The 20,110-nt window shown below is 43.3% G+C and overlaps 1 protein-coding gene across 1 annotated transcript in view; it reads right to left on the reverse strand.

The window, feature by feature from the left end:
- Positions 1-4,150: 4,150 nt before the first annotated feature.
- Positions 4,151-20,110, reverse strand: part of ufd1l (ubiquitin recognition factor in ER associated degradation 1) — a 45,609-nt gene continuing 29,649 nt past the window's right edge. The window contains exons 8-12 of the mRNA XM_070887593.1: positions 19,156-19,221; positions 17,077-17,127; positions 13,243-13,331; positions 6,560-6,641; positions 4,151-4,561 (exon numbers count right to left, since the gene is read on the reverse strand). Coding sequence (XP_070743694.1) covers positions 4,487-4,561; positions 6,560-6,641; positions 13,243-13,331; positions 17,077-17,127; positions 19,156-19,221 — 363 coding nt within the window. The 3' untranslated portion in view covers positions 4,151-4,486. The remainder of the gene's footprint in view (positions 4,562-6,559; positions 6,642-13,242; positions 13,332-17,076; positions 17,128-19,155; positions 19,222-20,110) is intronic.

A 20,110-nucleotide genomic window follows, 5' to 3' on the forward strand; every position in this document is an offset into this window, starting at 1 on the left:
GGGTTTCTGCCTCTACCACCCTTTCAGGCAGTGAGTTCCAGACCCCACTACTCTCTGGATGAAGAAATTTCCCATCATATCTCCTCTAAACTTCCTCCCAATTACTTTAAATCTATGACCCCTGGTTGTTGATGCCTCTGCCAAGGGAAACAGGTCCTTCCTATCCAGTCTATACAGGCCCCTCATAATTTTATACATCTCAATCAGGTCTCCCCTTAGCTTCCTCTATTCCAAAGAAAACAGACGCAGCATCTCCAATCTTTCATCATAGCCAAAATTCTACAGTCCAGGCAACATTCTTATAAATCTCCCCTGCACCCTTTACAGTGGAATCACATATTTCCTGTAATGTGGTGACCAGAACTGCACACAGTACTCCAGCTGCGGCCTAACCAGTGTTTTATACAGTTCAAGCATAACTACCATTCCAGTAAATATTCTTTGCACCCTCTCTAAGGCCTTGAAATGCCTCCTATAGTCTGATACCCAGATAGATATTATACACATACACAAGGGAAGATGATGCAGCTGCTGGCTAAAACATGGGAGAGATGGGCTCCTCTGCTTTCTTCCCCCTATTGTGTAACTTACCTTAATTATAGTGTGGTTAAAGGCAAGAATAGTTAAACACAAACACATCAGTCCAAGTAAAGCAATGTAAATGGAACAAGGCAAATAAAAACTCCAAACCAACAGATGACGTGGCTTTCATAAAGTGAACAAATTTATTGGATTTCCTTGAGAAAATAATACAACTGGTTTTGTTAATCTACTTTCAGAAGGCATTCGATGAGACGCTTCCTGAGAGGCAAGTGGCTAAAGCAAAAGTTTGAAATAAAGGAAGTAATAATTCTGGTAAATTATCTAGCCATATGGAGCAGTGGTAGTCATTATAGTTAAAGTCATAACCAACAGAGTATCCCAGATACCAGCAATGACAATCGTGTTGTTTGTACTATTTTAAAATTAGAATAAAATCTATAGATTTTAAAAAATTTGCAGGAAAACAGGGGTTAGAAAGAAAAGGCTAAAAAAAAAAATCATAGGAATCTATAGATACTTAATATTCAGGTCAATTAATTACTAATTGAAAGATGCAGAAGGTAATATATATTTATTTTAAATGGGAAATATAGGACTACAAATCAAAAAGACATGTTATTCGACACTAAATAAGGAGTCAATAAAAATGTGTTGAATGATTGCCCAAACATTGAAAAGTGTCACATGTTGCTACATACCTGGATACCTGCAAAGCATAAAGGCTCTTGTGTTTCATTTGTCCACTTGACATATTGAAACACACAGCAATGTTATGGATTTTGTTCTTTTATACTTTGGTTGTGTGTGGAGAGAGCCGAGCACCGGCACAATGGAGCAAAATACTAGTCAGGTAGCAATTTGAAGGGTTAATATCACAAAGGCAGCATATTGTGTATTGGCTTTAGTCCGATTTATTTTCCCTCCTTCTATGGTACAAATAAGTCTGGTGACAACACTGCATTGTAGAGTGACAGTTGCAAGGTTTGGGATGTTCAGTGTTGGATGTAGTGGTGGATCCACAGGATACAAGTCAAAAGGAAATATTACGAGAATGTTCGGAAACATAAATGAGTATCGTGTTCAGCTGTAGTCATTGTCCCAAGATTTTTAAAAAGGTGGTCAATAAAAGGATTTTTTTTAAAGAAGGTACATAAGAACATAAGAAATAGGAACAGGAGTAGGCCATACGGCCCCTTGAGCCTGCTCCGCCATTCAATATCATGGCTGATTTGATCATGGACTCAGCGCCACTTCCCCGCCCGCTCCCCGTAACCCCTTATCGTTTAAGAAACAGTCTATTTCTGTCCTAAATCTATTCAATGTCCCAGCTTCCACAGCTCTCTGAGGCAACGAATTCCACAGATTTACAACCCTCAGAATAAATTTCTCATCTGTTTTAAATGGGCGGCCCCTTATTTAAGACCATGTCCTCTCGTTCTGGTCTCCTCCATCAGTGGAAACATCCTCTCTGCATCCACTTTGTCAAGCCCCCTTATAATCTTATATGTTTCGATAAGATCATCTCTCATTCTTCTGAATTCCAATGAGTAGAGGCCCACCCTACTCAACCTTTCCTCATAAGTCAACTCCCTCATCCCCAGAATCAACCTAGTGAACCTTCTCTGAACTGGCTCCAAAGCAAGTATATCTTTTCGGAAATATGGAAACCAAAACTGCACGCAGTATTCCAGGTGTAGCCTCACTAATACCTTATATAACTGTAGCAAGACTTATCTGCTTTTATACTCCATCCCCTTTGCAATAAAGGCCAAGTTACCATTAGCCTTCCTGATCAGTTATGGATAGGCTCCCATCTCCTGCATACTATCCTTTTGTGTTTCATGCACAAGTACCCCCAGGTCCCGCTGTACTGCGGCACTTTGCAGTCTTTCTCTATTTAAATAATAACTTGCTCTTTGATTTTTTTCTGTCAAAGTGCATGACCTCACACTTTGCAACATTATACTCCATCTGCAAATTTTTGCCCATTCACTTAGCCTGTCTATGTCCTTTTGCAGATTTTGTGTCCTCCTCACACATTGCTTTTCCTCCCATATTTGTATCGTCAGCAAATTTGGCTACATTACACAGTTCCCTCTTCCAAGTCGTTAATATAGATTGTAAATAGTTGGGATCCCAGCACTGATCCCTGCGGCACCGCACTAGTTACTGGTTGCCAACTAGAAAATGAACCATTTATCTCGACTCTCTGTCGTTAGCCAATCCTCTATCCATGCTAATATATTACCCCAACCCTGTGAACATTTATCTTGTGCAGTAACCTTTTATATGGCACCTTGTCAAATGCCTTCTGGAAGTCCAAATACACCACATCTACTGGTTCCCCTTTATCCCCCCTGTTCATTACATCCTCGAAGAACTCCAGCAAATTTGTCAAACATGACTTCCCCTTCATAAATCCATGCTGACTCTGCCTGGCCAAATTTTTCTTTTCCAAATGTCCTGTTACTGCTTCTTTAGTAATTGGAGATGATTCTAGGTTTCAGATCATTGAGGCATGAAGGGAGGCCGAGGAAGCTAAACCCATGGGCAGGGAATTTCTCTGGGGTTCTCCCACTGTAACTGTATCAGAAACCCTGGAGAAACAGTGTTAATGGCAGTTTATAGCCATTTATGGTGTTTCCCCAGGGATTCCACAGATCTTCTACCAGTGAAACCCTGTGGAAATTCCAGCAAAAGATTCAAATCATCCAGATTTTTTAAATAGAAAATTGACTAGATGGTTATGGAGGGACATTTTGTTCAAAACCAGAAGGAAAATCAAAAGGACATATGTTAGTCACAATCAGAAACAATTTAATAACTTTTTCACATTTGAAGAGTTATGGATAGACTCCCATCTCCTGCATTAAATAGGAGTCAGATAAAAGATTCAAGTGTGAATTGGATATATATTTAATTCAGGGGGCAAATAGAAGTTTTTAGGCAGAAAATATGAAGAGTGTTCAGAACGTGTCTTGAAATACGGCCTGAACAATGAAGCAGACCGCTTGGGTTGAACAGCATTTTGCATTCCAATATTCTTATATTCAAGTGCATGTTGGGTTAACACACAAAACATATCAGTACCTGTAAGACATTTCCATTAAATGAGACAATAACTGGAACATTTAACTTCATCAGCTAGCCAATTATCTCATTCCTTCTTGGGAGGTGACTGACCGCCTCTAGACACTTGCTCATAATATCATGACCAATGGAAGAAATGAAATGATGAATACATAGACTCAAATACCACCACTCCACAGTGCAGTCAGTGTGTTGGAGCCCCACTGCACTGCACCACCCCTTAAGCCACCATTTTGAAAGGGATGTTTGGAGAGTTTTACTACCAGTCTTCTTCAGTGTTTCTGCCTGAGACTTTGGATTTAGATTTCAGAGTATGATTGACTTCTCTCTATAACCTTGTGCTTATATATTTTACAACTGGGCATCAGCCAAGATGGAGTAATAACCCTAGATTTACATCACATGGCATTCCCATTACATAACTGTGGGTTAATCACATCATATAATTGATGGATCACTGGCTTAGTTTCTAGCACTGAATCATAATCTTTTTAAAAAAAAGATTGCAAGCCCAAAATGTCAGAAAACTGGTTTACTAAAGGAAGATATATACAGAGCAAAAGTCACATTTGTAACACAACTAATAGTACTCAGTAATGCTATTCATTTGGCCTGCAGTGTAGAATTCCACTCTTAAACCAGTCACTTCAGTTGAAATCACTTGTCCATGTAAACCACCAGACACACTACAGAGAAATCCAGTTTGTGGGAGAGATAGTGCAAAGAATTCCATTCGAGAGCCGCAAAGGTTCTGTTAAAGAGACGAGGTGAGCCAGTCTTTGCCAGCTCGTGTGTTTTTTTCCTTCCCCCAAATGGAACAGGCTATCCTCCTCACGCCAAAGTGCTTGGTGTTCTAAGGTTTCCGCCCTTTCTTGCGTAAAGACTGTCCTTCTCCAGAGAATGCAATAAACCTGTTGGCCCCAGTGTCCTGCACCAACAGAGAAGACCATGAGAATAAAACGTGATCCCACCTCAGGGTCAGAGCTGAGGATTTGCTGAATCTAATGAAACACATACTGCACAGGAAAGATTGCCATGTTGGAGTGTGAACTCTGAATATTCCAACATGAACAAAGTAGCTATTTAGTTACAGGCAGAATTGTCAGGTCAACTGCTTGAAATATTGGAGAGGGTACTCAGCAATCCATCCGGTTTAATCAATACAAAAATAATACAAAAATACACAAACTTTTAAGGCAGAATATGAACAAACAGTAAGTAGTGAATTCACAGCAATGGTTAAAACTTATTTTTCCCTCTGACTGTGAAATAACTCAAGTGCAGAGAAATGGTCACCTTCTACAGAAACACCGTCATATTCTGAACAACTCAAATCTTTACTAGATTTGATACTTATGTGCTAATCTGACATGGTTTTCATATGCAAATTAATAAAATAGCAAAACTGTATTTCCTCTGACTAACACAGTTAGTGTTGGTGCAGTTTTGATGGCCCAGTTGGTCGTTTCATGCTCAACACTTTCGTATGTGGTTTGGCATCGTTAGATTTGAACTGGATGCATTGGATTTTAAGCTGTCCTTTGTAAAGACAACAGGGTTAAAAATATTTTTTAAATGGACCACTGTAAACCGCCCACTTCCAGTTTTAATGGAGGCGGGTCTGGGGGGGGGGGCAGATGACCAATCCGCTCTCAGGAGACGTGTCAGTCATTAACATATTTTAAAGGAGGCTACGTGTCTCTATTTTAAAGTTGCTTTTACTTTTAACACCTGTAGGCTGGGTTTCCCAGGCCTCGGGAAACGCCAGCAGCTTGAAGGGAGATATGATGGGCCGGACCCATAAGGTAAGTGCTTTTATTTTGTGGGTCAGAGGACCAGAACTGCACTCAGATCTGACCCCGCAATTTGATCGACCCCCTCCCAATGACTTACCCTGTTGATGCCAGATCCTCGGCCGCTGCCTAGAGCCACTGGCCTACCTGCCTGACAGCCAGGCCAACCTTCAATCTGTTTGGCTACAGCTGGGAAACAGACATTTTTTTTAAAAATCAGGTCTTGCCATTAAATTTGGCAGGATTTCCAGGAAACCCGTACATCCAGGTTTTCCGGTCGCCAAACCTCCCCCTACCCCCGCACCCTTCGTACTTACCTGTTATTAGGGCCAACATTTCACTTTGGCCAAGTACTGAGACTTAACTTTTTTTGCAAATATTGTGTTCAAGATGAGGGATGCCAGCACTGGGCAATAGAACATGGTCACCAAGTGTAAACATTAAGTACTGTCAAGTAAGATACAGCATGGCAGGATCCAGATTAAAGTCCCCTCTACTCTACCCCAAGATAGTGATTCAGCTTTAATCCCTCTATTCACAACAAGACTTTTTTTCCGTGTTTCATTCACTAGCTTTCCAGTGAGTGGGACTCACAAGGTAGCAGAACCAACTCTGAACTTTGCACACCAGGATTACTAATCGAAATATCGCAAGGTTGGTGCACTGGTTTTGTCAGCCATCCAGTTTTCCACTTAGTGAAATGAATGGGCAGAAAGATCAGGCAAACCATAAAGTACTCGATGTGGATACAGGGTGCCAGCAAGATCATTCCTGAGTTTGAGCACAAGAGAAATAAATGCTTGGCCAAGGTGAAACCTACCTCTACAAGTACTGCTTCAAATCGAATACATCCAATTCAAATCCAGCGATGCCGAGCTACATTAGCAGCTTGCAGGCCGTGTTTGGTGGAAGAAATTCTGATTTGCTATTGGACTAACCTGTATTTATACCCCAAGTCAGATTAGCAGAGTGAGCACCAACATTAGCACCATGTACACTACATAGTAAAATCTACTCCATCATGTAGTTACGTATTATTACACATAAATGTTCTTAGCTGCTCATTTCAAGTTAACATTTTAAAAACATTTATTCCCTCCACCCCCACCCCCACCCCCCGAACGTTCACTCACCTCCTCTATTCGTTTGGGCTGTGGTCGCGAATTCCTGATGAAGGTAATTTTTCCTATTTTGAACTCATAGTTTGGGATTCCTCTGTGTGATTGGCAAAAAAGGTTAGTTTGCAGTTGCCGCTACTGACATTGGGCCCAAGTTTGCCCCCATGGTTAGAACGGCGCATCTCCGTCTGGTTCGCCGACTTTTTATAACAGAAACGGCGCCTATTATTTATCTTGGTAGTCTCCGCTCCGTCTGATCGATCCAGGCCCTTGGCGCAGCGCAGCAGAACATGTGGGGGGGCGGAGCCAGGTCCCGGTGCTGAAAACAGTGCCAGGACCTCTGCACATGCGTGCAGAGTGTGCGCGCATGTGTAGTAGCTCCTCGCCCCCGAGGCTGCGTGGCAGAGGCCTGAAATTCACCGCCCCAAGCCCTGGCCGAATGGGCTGCCAGGGCGAAGATCGGACTCGGGCCTCCTTTCCTCCCTCCAGTTTAGCTCCCGCTCCCCACCCCCCTCCCATTTAGTTCCTGCTCCCCTCCCCCTGCCTCCCCACGTTGTCGTCGACAGGTCACACCCGCCCGCCCGGCATATGGCTGGGGGCGGGACCCGCCCGGAGTCTTCGGCGGCCCGGCCCGGCTTCTACATCCTCAGCGGGGCCCACCCGCCTGAAGTCTTCAGCGCGGCCCGTTCAGCCCCCCCGATCCCCCCCCCCCTCTTCTTCCCCCCCACTCCTCTCCTCCGCCCTGCCTCCGCCCCTCCTCCCTCCCCCTCACTGTCAGAAATACAGAGAGAGAGAGACAGAGAGAGAGATAGAGACAGAGACAGACAGACACTTGGGTGGCCCCATCCCAGCACGCTGTTGGAGGGCTCCCAGTGCGTGAGTAGAAACGTAATTTTTTATTTGATTGATTTTTTATTACTTTTATTTTTAATTTTGGGGGATTTTATTGGTTGATTTATTGATTTATTTATCATTTATTATTGATGATGGCTCTATTTGTAAAAGTTAAGTGTTTAATGTTTATAAACCCCCCCTTCACCCCTCCTCCCCTCCTCCCCTCCCCATATCTCTCGTTCCCGAGATGGAAGGAAGGCCTGCCTGAAGCACCGCAGCTTGAAGGCTGCTGCTGCTTCACACAGGTAGGAACATTGAATATTTTGTCTTTGCTTTGTTTATTCAGGATGGCTCTTTATTTGTATAGGTAAGACTGTTGAATGCTTGTAGAATTTAATTACTTCCCTCCCCCCAGCCCCCTCATTCCCTACGCCTGATTTGTAACCTACGCCTGATTTATAAGTGTAGGCAAGGTTTTTCTGAGCGTACAAAAAGCTACACTTACCCATTCTAAGTTAGTTTGGAGTAAGTTTTCGCTGCCTAAACTTGCAAAACTGGTGTAAATTGCTGGACAGGCCCCCTTTTGAAAAAAAAATCTGTTCTACAATGAAACTATTCTAACTCACTTGAAATGGAGCAAACTAAATGCCGAGAATTGCAATTTCTAAGATGCTCCATTCTAAACTAGTTGCTCCAAAAAAATAGGAGCAACTCAGGCCAAAACCGGACGGAGCCCATTATCCTAGAATTATGAACACATTATCAACCTTAACCATTTTTCAGCTACGATAATTTGTATTGTCCTCTAGTGATAAATACGCGAAATACAGGCATCAGCCTTGCCTCAATGGCACTCCTGGGACATCCTGAGGACTTAAAAGGTGCTGTATAAATTCAACTTCCTTTTTTCTATATAGATCTCCAATATCCACGCCTTTCAGCATTTCAAAATTTGGATCGTAATGCAGGTATGTTGAAACATAGAAAATAGGTGCAGGAGTAAGCCATTCGGCCCTTTGAGCTTGCACCATCATTCAATAAGATCATGGCTGATCATTCACCTCAGTACCCCTTTCCTGCTTTCTCTCCATACCCCTTGATCCCTATAGCCGTAAGGGCCACATCCAACTCCCTCTTGAATATATCCAATGAACTGGCATCAACAACTCTCTGCGGTAGGGAATTCCACAGGTTAACAACTCTCTGAGTCAAGAAGTTTCTCCTCAGCTTAGTCCTAAATGGCTTACCCCTTATCCTTAGACTATGTCCCCTGGTTCTGGACTTCCCCAGCATCGGGAACATTCTTCCAGCATCTAACCTGTCCAGTCCCATCAGAATTTTATATGTTTCTATGAGATCCCCTCTCATCCTTCTAAACTCCAGTGAATACAGGCCCAGTCGATCCAGTCTATCCTCATATGTCAGTCCTTCCATCCCGGGAATCAGTCTGGTGAACCTTCGCTGCACTCCCTCAATAGCAAGAATGTCCTTCCTCAGATTAGGAGACCATAATTGTACACAATATTCCAGGTGAGGCCTCACTAAGGCCCTGTACAACTGCAGTAAGACCTCCCCATCTCTTATACTCAAATCCCCTCGCTATGAAGGTCAACATACCATTTGCCTTCTTCACAACCTGCTGTACCTGCATGCCAACTTTCAATGGCTGATGTACCATGACACCCAGGTCTCGTTGCACCTCCCCTTTTCCTAATTTGCCATCATGCAGATAATATTCTGCCTTCGTGTTTTTGCCACCAAAGTGGATAACCTCACATTTATCCACATTATACTGCATCTGCCATGCATTTGCCCACTCACCTAACCTGTCCAAGTCACCCTACAGCCTCTTAGCGTCCTCCTCACAGCTCACACCGCCACCCAGTTTAGTGTCATCTGCAAACTTGGAGATATTACACTCAATTCCTTCATCTAAAATCATTAATGTATATTGTAAATAGCTGGGGTCCCAGCACTGAGCCCTGCGGCACCCCACTGGTCATTGCCTGCCATTCTGAAAAGGACCCGTTTATCCCTACTCTCTGCTTCCTGTCTGCCAACCAGTTCTCTGGGGAGGTCATCAAACAGGAAATTAGGGGTGCATGCAATAAAGGTGCAACAGTTATCATGGGTGACTTTAATATGCATATAAATTGGGCTAACCAAACTGGAAGCAATACGGTGGAGGAGGATTTCCGGGAGTGCATAAGGGATGGTTTTCTTGACCAATATGTTGAGGAAGCAACTAGGGTGGGAGGCCATCTTAGACTGGGTGTTGTGTAATGAGAGAGGATTAATTAGCAATCTCGTTGTGCGAGGCCCCTTGGGGAAGAGTGACCATAATATGGTGGAATTCTACATTAGGATGGAGAATGAAAGAGTTAATTCAGAGACCATGGTCCAGAACTTAAAGAAGGGTAACTTTGAAGGTATGAGGCGTGAATTAGCTAGGATAGATTCTCAAATGATACTTAAGGGGTTGACTGTGGATGGGCAATGGCAGACATTTAGAGACCGCATGGATGAACTACAACAATTGTACATCCCTGTCTGGCGCAAAAATAAAAAAGGAAAGGTGGCTCAACCGTGGCTATCAGGGGAAATCAGGGATAGTATTAAAGCCAAGGACGTGGCATACAAATTGGCCAGATATAGCAGCGAACCCAGGGACTGGGAGAAATTTAGAACTCAGCCGAGGAGGACAAAGGGTTTGATTAGGGCAGGGAAAATAGAGCATGAGAGGAAGCTTGCAGGGAACATTATGACGGACTGCAAAAGTTTCTATAGATATGTAAAGAGAAAAAGGTTAGTAAAGACAAACGTAGGTCCCCTGCAGTCAGAATCAGGGGAAGTCATAACGGGTAACAAAGAAATGGCAGACCAATTGAACAAGTACTTTGGTTCGGTACTCACTAAGGAGGACAGAAACAACCTTCCGGATATAAAAGGGGTCAAAGGGTCTAGTAAGAAGGAGGAACTGAGGGAAATCCTTATTAGTCGGGGAATTGTGTTGGGGAAATTGATGGGATTGAAGGCCGATAAATCCCCAGGGCCTGATGGACTGCATCCCAGAGTACTTAAGGAGGTGGCCTTGGAAATAGCGGATTCACTGACAGTCATTTTCCAACATTCCATAGACTCTGGATCAGTTCCTATGGAGTGGAGGGTAGCCAATGTAACCTCACTTTTTAAAAAAGGAGGGAGAGAGAAAACAGGGAACTATAGACCAGTCAGCCTGACATCGGTAGTGGGTAAAATGATGGAATCAATTAAGGATGTCATAGCACGCATTTGGAAAGAGGTGACATGATAGGTCCAAGTCAGCATGGATTTGTGAAAGGGAAATCATGCTTGACAAATCTTCTGGAATTTTTTGAAGATGTTTCCAGTAGAGTGGACAAGGGGGAACCAGTTGATGTGGTGTATTTGGACTTTCAGAAAGAAGGCTTTCGACAAGGTCCCACACAAGAGATTAATGTGCAAAGTTAAAGCACATGGGATTGGGGGTAGTGTGCTGACATGGATTGAGAGCTGGTTGGCAGACAGGAAGCAAAGAGTAGGAGTAAATGGGTACTTTTCAAAATGGCAGGCAGTGACTAGTTGGGTGCCGCAAAGTTCTGTGCTGGGGCCCCAGCTGTTTACATTGTACATTAATGATTTAGACGAGGGGATTAAATGTAATATCTCCAAATTTGTGGATGTCACTAAGTTGGGTGGCAGTGAGAGCTGCAAGGAGGATGCTATGAGGCTGCAGAGTGACTTGGATAGGTTAGGTGAGTGGGCAAATGCATGGCAGATGAAGTATAATGTGGATAAATGTGAGATTATCCACTTTGATGGTAAAAACAGAGACCGACTATTATCTGAATGGTGACAGATTAGGAAAAGGGGAGGTGCAACGAGACCTGGGTGTCATGGTACATCAGCCATTGAAGGTTGGCATGCAGGTACAGCAGGCAGTGAAGAAAGCAAATGGCATGTTGGCCTTCATAGTGAGGGGATTTGAGTACAGGGGCAGGGAGGTGTTACTACAGTTGTACAGGGCCTTGGTGAGACCACACCTGGAGTATTGTGTACAGTTTTGGTCTCCTAACTTGAGGAAGGACATTCTTGCTATTGAGGGAGTGCAGCGAAGGTTCACCAGACTGATTCCCGGGATGGCGGGACTGACATATCAAGAAAGACTGGATCAACTGGGCTTGTATTGACTGGAATTCAGAAGAATGAGAGGGGATCTCATAGAAACGTTTAAAATTCTGATGGGTTTAGACAGGTTAGATGCAGGAAGAATGTTCCCAATGTTGGGGAAGTCCAGAACCAGGGTTCACAGTCTAAGGATAAGGGGTAAGCCATTTAGGACCGAGATGAGGAGAAACTTCTTCACCCAGAGAGTGGTGAACCTGTGGAATTCTCTGCCACAGAAAGTTGTTGAAGCCAATTCACTAAATATATTCAAAAAGGAGTTAGATGTAGTCCTTACTACTAAGGGGATCAAGGGGTATGGCGAGAAAGCAGGAATGGGTACTGAAGTTGCATGTTCAGCCATGAACTCATTGAATGGCGGTGCAGGCTCGAAGGACCGAATGGCCTACTCCTGCACCTATTTTCTATGTTTCTATGTTTCTATCCACGTCAGTAGATTACCCCAATACCATGTGCTTTAATTTTGCACATCAATCTCTTGTGTGGGACCTTGTCAAAAGCCTTTCGAAAGTCCAAATACACCACATCCACTGGTTCTCCCTTGTCCACTCGACCAGTTACATCCTCCAAAAATTCTAGAAGATTTGTCAAGCATGATTTCCCTTTCATAAATCCATGCCGACTTGGACCAATCTGGTCACTGCTTTCCAAATTTCATCTTTAATAATTGATTCCAACATTTTCCCCACTACTGATGTCAGGCTAACCGGTCTATAATTACCCGTTTTTTCTCTTCCTCCTTTTTTTAAAAAGTGGTGTTACATTAGCTCCCCTCCAGTCCATAGGAACGGATCCAGAGTCGATAGACTGTTGGAAAATGACCACCAATGCATCCACTATTTCTAGCGCCACTTCCTGAAGTACTCTGGGATGCAGACTATCAGGCCCCGGGGATTTATCGGCATTCAATCCCACCAATTTCCCGAACACAATTTCCTGCCTAATAAGGATTTCCTTCAGTCCCTCCTTCTCACTAGACCCTCGGTCCCCTAGTATTTCCGGAAGGTTATTTGTGTCTTCCTTCCAGAAGACAGAACCAACTGGTCCGCCATTTCTTTGTTCGCCATTATAAATTCACCTGCATCTGACTGCTCGGGACCTATGTTTGTCTTCACTAATCTTTTTTTCTTCACATATCTATAGAAGCTTTTGCAGTCAGTTTTTATGTTCCCAGCAAGCTTCCTCTCATGCTCTATTTTCCCCCTCCTAATTAAACCCTTTGTCCTCCTCTGCTGAATTATAAAATTCTCCCAGTCCTCAGGTTTGCTGCTTTTTCTGGCCAATTTATATGCCTCTTCCTTGGAATTAACACGAACAACACACAGCAAAAAGTGGAAGCGTGCAGGCTAGATTCCTTTTTTCTCAATTTCCCAATCTTAGCACTGCTCCAAGGTCTAAGAGTGGCATTGTAGAAGAGTTAGGAAGAGATCACATGACATCTCAGCCACAGCTGGTGCACGGGATGGAAGGATGGAATCTGCATCATGTCACATCTCAATGTTCTTTACTCTGACCAAAAATTACCTGTTGTTTTTCCAGATTGCCCAATCAATGTTTTGAACCTTGGAATAATACTTGCACGCACGCACGCACACGCGCACACATGCATACACACAAACACACACACATTTCTGACACTTGATACACAGTCTGACACTAACCTTTTAATATCTTCTGGGTTGATTTGTGCTGGACTGGGATCGACTCCTTTTTTCTTCCCATCTAGCCGGTTACCGGCACCTGTAAATGCCTGAGAGCACAACAAACCAAGACTTTGCATAACTATCTTAATCATGGACAATAGTACGCATCAGCTCCTAGGAATACTCATGGAATCTGATCTCGGGACTGCTGATTTCAAAGTGTGACAGTGGGATAGAAGAGATAATAGACAAGGTGAGGAGTAGGATGTGGGTGAGACAAAAGTTACGTATTTTTGTCTGATGTTTTGGCAGCTGTCTTTCTGCTAGTGGAGTTTACCAGCCAAGTAACGTTTATACTAATGCGATGGTGCATGATTTTAGTCTCCCTGCTAACAGGTTTGAGAGAAAATCTAACATGGGTAGACTGTGTGATTCGTTGAGTTTGTATTTTTTCTATCTTGTTCTAGAGATATGAGACACATTGGGAAGGCTGCATTACTTGCCCATTCCCTGGGTTCTCTGAGAATGTGGTGATGGGCTTGCTCATTGAACCACTGCAGTTATTGTGGTGGATATCGTTGCATGTGTTCCTCAGGGCAGTGTGCTCGGCCCAACCATCTTCAGCTGTTTCATCAATGAACTTCCTTCCGTCATAAAGGTCAGAAATGGGAATTTTCGCTGATGATTGCAGAATGCTCAGTTCCATTCACAACTCCTCAGATAATAAAGCAGTCCGTGCCCACATGCAGCAAGAGTTGCACGACATCCAGGCTTGGGCTGATAAGTGGAACATAAGAAATAGGAGCAACAGTAGGCCATTGGCCCCTCGAGCCTGCTCCGCCATTTAATAAGATCATGACTGATCTGATTCTGGGCTCAGCTCCATTTCCCTGCCTGCTCCCCATAACCCTTCACTCCCTTATCTTTCAAAAAGCTGTCTATCTCCACCTTAAATGTATTCAATGACCCAGACTCAACAGCTCTCTGGGGCAGAGAATTCCACAAATTTACGAACCTCAGAAGAAATATCTCCTCATCTCAGTTCCAAATGGGCAACCCCTTATTCTTAAACTATGCCCAGCTAGTTCTGGAGTCCCCCATGAGTGGAAACACCCTCTCTGCATCTACCTTGTCAAGTCCCCTCAGTATCTTATATGTTTCAATAAAATCACCTCTCATTCTTCTAAACTCCAATTAGTATAGACCCAACCTGCTCAACCTTTCTTCATAAGTCAACCCCTTCAACTCAGGAATCAACCTAATGAACCTTCTCTGAACTGCCTCCAATGCAAGTATACCCCTCCTTAAATAAGACGACCAAAACTGTACGCAGTAATCTAGGTGTGGTGTCACCAATATCCTGTACAGTTGTAGCAGGACTTCCCTGCTTTTATACTCCATCCCCCTTGCAATAAAGGCCAACATTTCATTTGCCTTCCTGATTACTTGCTGTACCTGCATACTAACTTTGTGTTTCATGCACAAGGACACCCCAGGACCCTCTGTACTGCAGCATTTTGTAATCTCGCTCCATTGAAATAATAATTTGCTTTTTTATTTTTCCTGCCAAAGTGGATAACCTCACACTTTCCCACATTATACTCCATCTGCCAAATGTTTGCCCACTCACTTAGCCTTTGCAGATTTTTTTGTCCTCCTCACAACTCGCTTTCCCACCCATCTTTGTATCATCAGCAAACTTGGCTACATTACACTCGGAAAGTAACATTCGTGTCACACAAGTGCCAGGCAATGACCATCTCCAACAAGAAAGAGTCTAACCACCTCCCCTTGACATTCAATGGCATTACATGGCAGACTGGCCATGAAAGCCAAAGCCCATGGGATCCAGCACAAAGTGGCAAGTTGGAACTAAAATTGGCTCAGAGGCAGGAATCAAAGGGTAATGGTTGATGGCTGTTTCCCGTGGGGTTCCGCAGGGCTCAGTACTAGGTCCTTTGCTTTTTGTGGTATATGTCAATGATTTAGACTTGATTGTAGGGGGTTTGCAGATGATGCTAAAATCGGTTGTGTGGTTGATAATGAAGAAGAAAGCTGTAGTCTGCAGGAAGATATCAATTAACTAGTCAGGTGGGCAGAACAGTGCTAAATGGAATTCAATCCGGAGAAGTGTGAGGTAATGCATTTAGGGAGGCCTAACAAAGCAAGCGAATACACTTGAAATGGTGGGACACCAAGAAGTGCAGAGGAACAAAGGGACTATGGTGTTCATGTCCACAGTTCCCTGAAGGTAACAGGCCAGGTAGATAAGGTTAAGAAGGCATATGGAATATTTGCCTTTATTAGCCGAGGCATAGAATACAAGAGCAGGGAGGTTATGCTTGAACTGTATAAAACACCAGTTAGGCCATAGCTAGAGATGTGATTGCACGAAAGAGAGTACAGAGGCGATTTACGAGGATGTTGCCTGGACTGGAGAATTTTAGCTATGAGGAAAGATTGGATAGGCCAGGTTTGTTTTCTTTGGAACAAAGGAGGCCGAGGGGAGATCTTTGAGGTGTATAAAATTATGAGGGGCCTAGATAGAGTGGGTATGACGGACCTATTTCCTTTGGCAGAGCAGTCAACAACCATGGGGCATAAATTTAAGTCATTGGTAGAAGGTTTAGAGAGGATTTGAGGGGAAATTTCTTCACCCAGAGGATTGAGGGGGTCTGGAACTCACTGCCTGAAAGGATGGTAGAGGCAGAAACACTCACAACATTTAAAAAGTACTTGGATGTGCACTTGAAGTGCCGTAACTAAAGGCTTACGGACCTAGAGCTGGACGTGGGATTAGGCTGGATAGCTTTTTGTCGGATGGCACAGATACGATGGGCCGAAATGGCTGCCTTCCGTGCCGTAAATTTCTATGATTGTACATCGCCAAATTCCCCACCATCAACATCTTAGGGGTCGCATTGACCAGAAACTTAACTGGGCCAGCTATATAAATACTGTGGCAACAAAGGGCAGGTCAGAAGCTGGGTATTCTGTGGCACGTTACTCACTTCCTAACTCCCCAAAGCCTTTCCACCATCTACAACGCACAAGTCAAGAGTGTGATGGAATACTCTCCACTTGCCTGGATGAGTGCAGCTCCAACACTCAAGAAGCTCGACACTATCCAGAACAAAGCAGTCCGCTTGATTGGCACCCCATCCACCATCTTACACCTTCACTCCCTCCACCACCGACGCACTGTGGCTGCAAGGTGTACCATCTACAAGATGCACTACAACAACTCGCTAAGACTTCATCGACAACAGCTCCCAAAGCCGTGACCTCTACCTAGAAGGACAAGGGCAGCAGCCACATGGGAATGCCATCAGCTGCAAATTCCCCTCCAAGTTACACACCATCCTGACTTGGAAATATATCGCTGTTCCTTCATCGCCGCTGGATAAAAATCCTGGAACACTCTATGTAACAGCACTGTGGGAGTATCTTCACCACACGGACTGCAGCGGTTCAAGAAGGTGGCTTACCACCAACGTTCCCTTTAAGTTGCGCGGCTACGCAGCATCCAGAGATCCCACGCAGATAGTTTGTCATTGCAAAAAATGCATATATGTGGTATTTTGAATGGCCCAGCGCCAAAATAAATTAGAGGGAACATTGTTCATCACCACCTTCTCAAGGTCAATTAGGGATGGGTAATAAATGCTGGCCTTGCCAGCGACACCCATGTTCCATGAATTATTTAAAAAAAATAGAATCTACCAATAGGACTGGAGACAGATTGCATGACTGTAAATGAAGAGACAATCAATTTAATAAACTGTCCTATAACTAAAACTGAATCCCAGGTATCATATCACAGGACACAATATTATTTGGTTTTCTACTTACCCTGAAGCCTAAATCAATCGGTACAAAAGCAGTGTGGTCAGCCTCAATATCCTAGAAACAAAACAAAGATAATCCATATTAAATATCAGAGGGTAAATTGGAATAGACTTTTTTTTGAATCAGATGTTACTGCTGGTTTATGAGAAATGATTCTAGAAGTAAATTGCTTTTGTATTGTGTTATTTCCACAGCACTCCTGATCACAGCATAGGTTAACGATCTTCAACCGTTACATACTGTTTGAAAGACTTCAAAAAATGTAAATCTGTTTATTAACTCGATGAAAACTGGGTTGCAAAATAACGGCGGGAGACATGTTGTTAATTGCATCAACAAACATCTAGTTTCACCAAAGGATCAAAAATCACAAAAAAAACTAAGAAACACAAATCGAGGGCCGATTCCACCCATCTCCTTGATGCCATGGTAATGGTTTCTATCATGTCCAGAAACAGTTTCCCTTGTACTACAGTGAGCTGAAGATGAGCTTAATTTTTCCTAATTAAGTAAAATAACTTCAATCGGGGCGGGGGTCATGATCTCAGTTACAATAACAAAAACACAGGCAAGAATAGATTCACTACTAAAGTCGGTCACTTCAGGCCACTGCCTTTAAACAGCATCTTCAGGGCAGAGCAAGAAGATCTGAAGAACCAGCTCAAAAGTACGACTGAATAAGTATCTAATTTATCATTGGAGGTCTCCGAGCAGGAGGACATAAAACCTGATCTGTGAGAAGCAGCAAGATTCTGGACAAGAACATCGCACTGGATTTGGGAGATACAGGCATTTCGGAATTATGGCCGACCTGCTCCTACACATCTCTATTATAAAAACAAAAAATGCTGGCAATACTCAGCAGGTCAGGCAGCATGTGTGGAGAGAGAAACAGAGTTAACGTTTCAGGTCGATGACCCTTCGTCAGAACTGGAAAAAGTTAGAGATGTAACAGGTTTTTAAGCAAGTGTAGGGGCAGGGAAATGGAGAGGGGAGGAAAGAACAAAAGGGAAGGTCTGTGATAGGATGGAAGGCAGGAGAGATTAAGAGACAAAAGGGATGATGGTGCTCGGCAAAAGGAGATGGTAATGAGACAAGTTAAGAAACAAAAGATAAGTCTATATAGGGTGTAAATGGAGATGAAAGAATCATCAACAGCTGCTATGGGAAAGAGAAAAAAAAAAGTGCCTAAACAAAAGATGAGGTGCTGTTCCTCGAGCTTACATTGAGCTTCATTGGAATAATGTAAAGGCTGAGAACGGAGAGGTCAGAGTGGGAGTGGAGCGGAAAATTAAAGTGACAGGCGACCGAAGCTCGAGGTCACGCTTACGGACCTTTCTATAGCGCCTATCATGACCTCAGGATGTTCCAAAGTACTTTTGAAGTGTAGTCACTGTTATAATGTAGGAAACATGCCAAACAATTTGTGCATAGTTATGCCCCAAAACAGAAATGTGATAATGACCAGAGAATCTGTTTTAATGATGTTGGTTGAGGGATAAATATTGGCCAGGACAATAGTGAATCTCAGACTCTTTTTGCAACTTTTAACATATCTTCCAAAAAAAGCACATTTAGCACACTGAACTACAATCTAGTAAGCAAGTGTACGTAACATGTGGTTTCAGACCAGGCAGAATATCAAATAAATATCGCTGTTTCTTCAAGGATGCTCAAATCATAAAAACTCTCGAGGTTATATGTGGATTATCATTGATATACATGCACATCATAGGTCCATTCTTCCAGCTGTGATGAATGGCACCAGCAATGGAGTGATCATTGGCCAAAGGTTTACAGTCAACTTCAAGTGGCAGATTAAGTAGCTCTTTACCCATATTCTGTAAATGAAATGGTTTATTAACCTGGAATGGGATTAATCAAAATGCATGGATGCACACTATGGCCCTACAGATGCAAACATCTGTGCAACAAATGATCAGCCACATCAAAGTAACTAGCGCAAATACACCTGGGGTGAATGTTATAAAAATTTGTTCCATATCTATCTGAAACACTTTCCCCGTATGATCATCTAAAATTGAATATCTAAAATAAAACTTAGTTACAGTAGTTTCATACCGACGTGTCTTCAGGCTGGTAATGTCGTTCAGGCTCTTTGTATCCCAATGGAGCATCAAAATCCACCTGCAAATTAAACGGAGAAAATATGAAGTGAGGACTTCCCCCTCATGCTAGACAGAAGAAAACAACAGCACATTTGTGCATTCTCCTAATTAATGTTGTGAAAGATTTTTTCCACAGAAGACTGATAGATTTTTAGAATTATAATCGTTGTGACTTGTGAGCTGCGTGCCAACCTTGGCTGGAGTCGACTACCTGCAAACTGAGTATATCCCCCAATGGTGCACCAAGTGTATGTATGTATGTATGTATGGAGCAGCTGAGCCATGCAGACCAGGAGATTTGCAAGTTTGATTACCATTGGTGCTGGGTTTGCCGATCTCAACTGTGGATATGCTGGTAGTGGACGTACTACAATTTGCTTCTGCACCACTGCATTGTGAAGAGGCCAAAAAGTGGTCAAAAAGGGTTCTCACTCACGATTGCTTTCCAACAATCTGTGCTGGAACCACAAGAGGCGAGAGCAGGATTGGGCTTGCTCAAATATCTTACTGATACTCACAATCAGGACTCACACATCAATCATGGCGATTTGGATGAAGCACTAATCAATCCCCTGCACGGCGTTAATACAGGAAATTAGGGATGAAAAATAATGAATAATCTTGAGGCTTTTAATTGCCAAGTGGTCACAGCTCCAAATATGGAACTACTGCAAAGGCCTTTCCTCCGAGCCTCAGTAACAACTATCCCTTCCCACTATCCAGGGCCCCAAATATTCCTTCCAGGTGAAACAGCAATTTACTTGTACTTCTTTCAATTTAGCATACTGCATTCGCTGCTCACGATGTGGTCTTCTCTACACTGGGGAGACCAAGAGTAGATTCAGTCCACAAGTGTGACCCTGAGCTTCCGCTCGCCTGTCACTTTAATTCTCCACTCCATTCCCACT

Source organism: Pristiophorus japonicus, chromosome 8 (assembly GCF_044704955.1).
Source record: "Pristiophorus japonicus isolate sPriJap1 chromosome 8, sPriJap1.hap1, whole genome shotgun sequence".
NCBI lineage: Eukaryota > Metazoa > Chordata > Chondrichthyes > Pristiophoridae > Pristiophorus > Pristiophorus japonicus.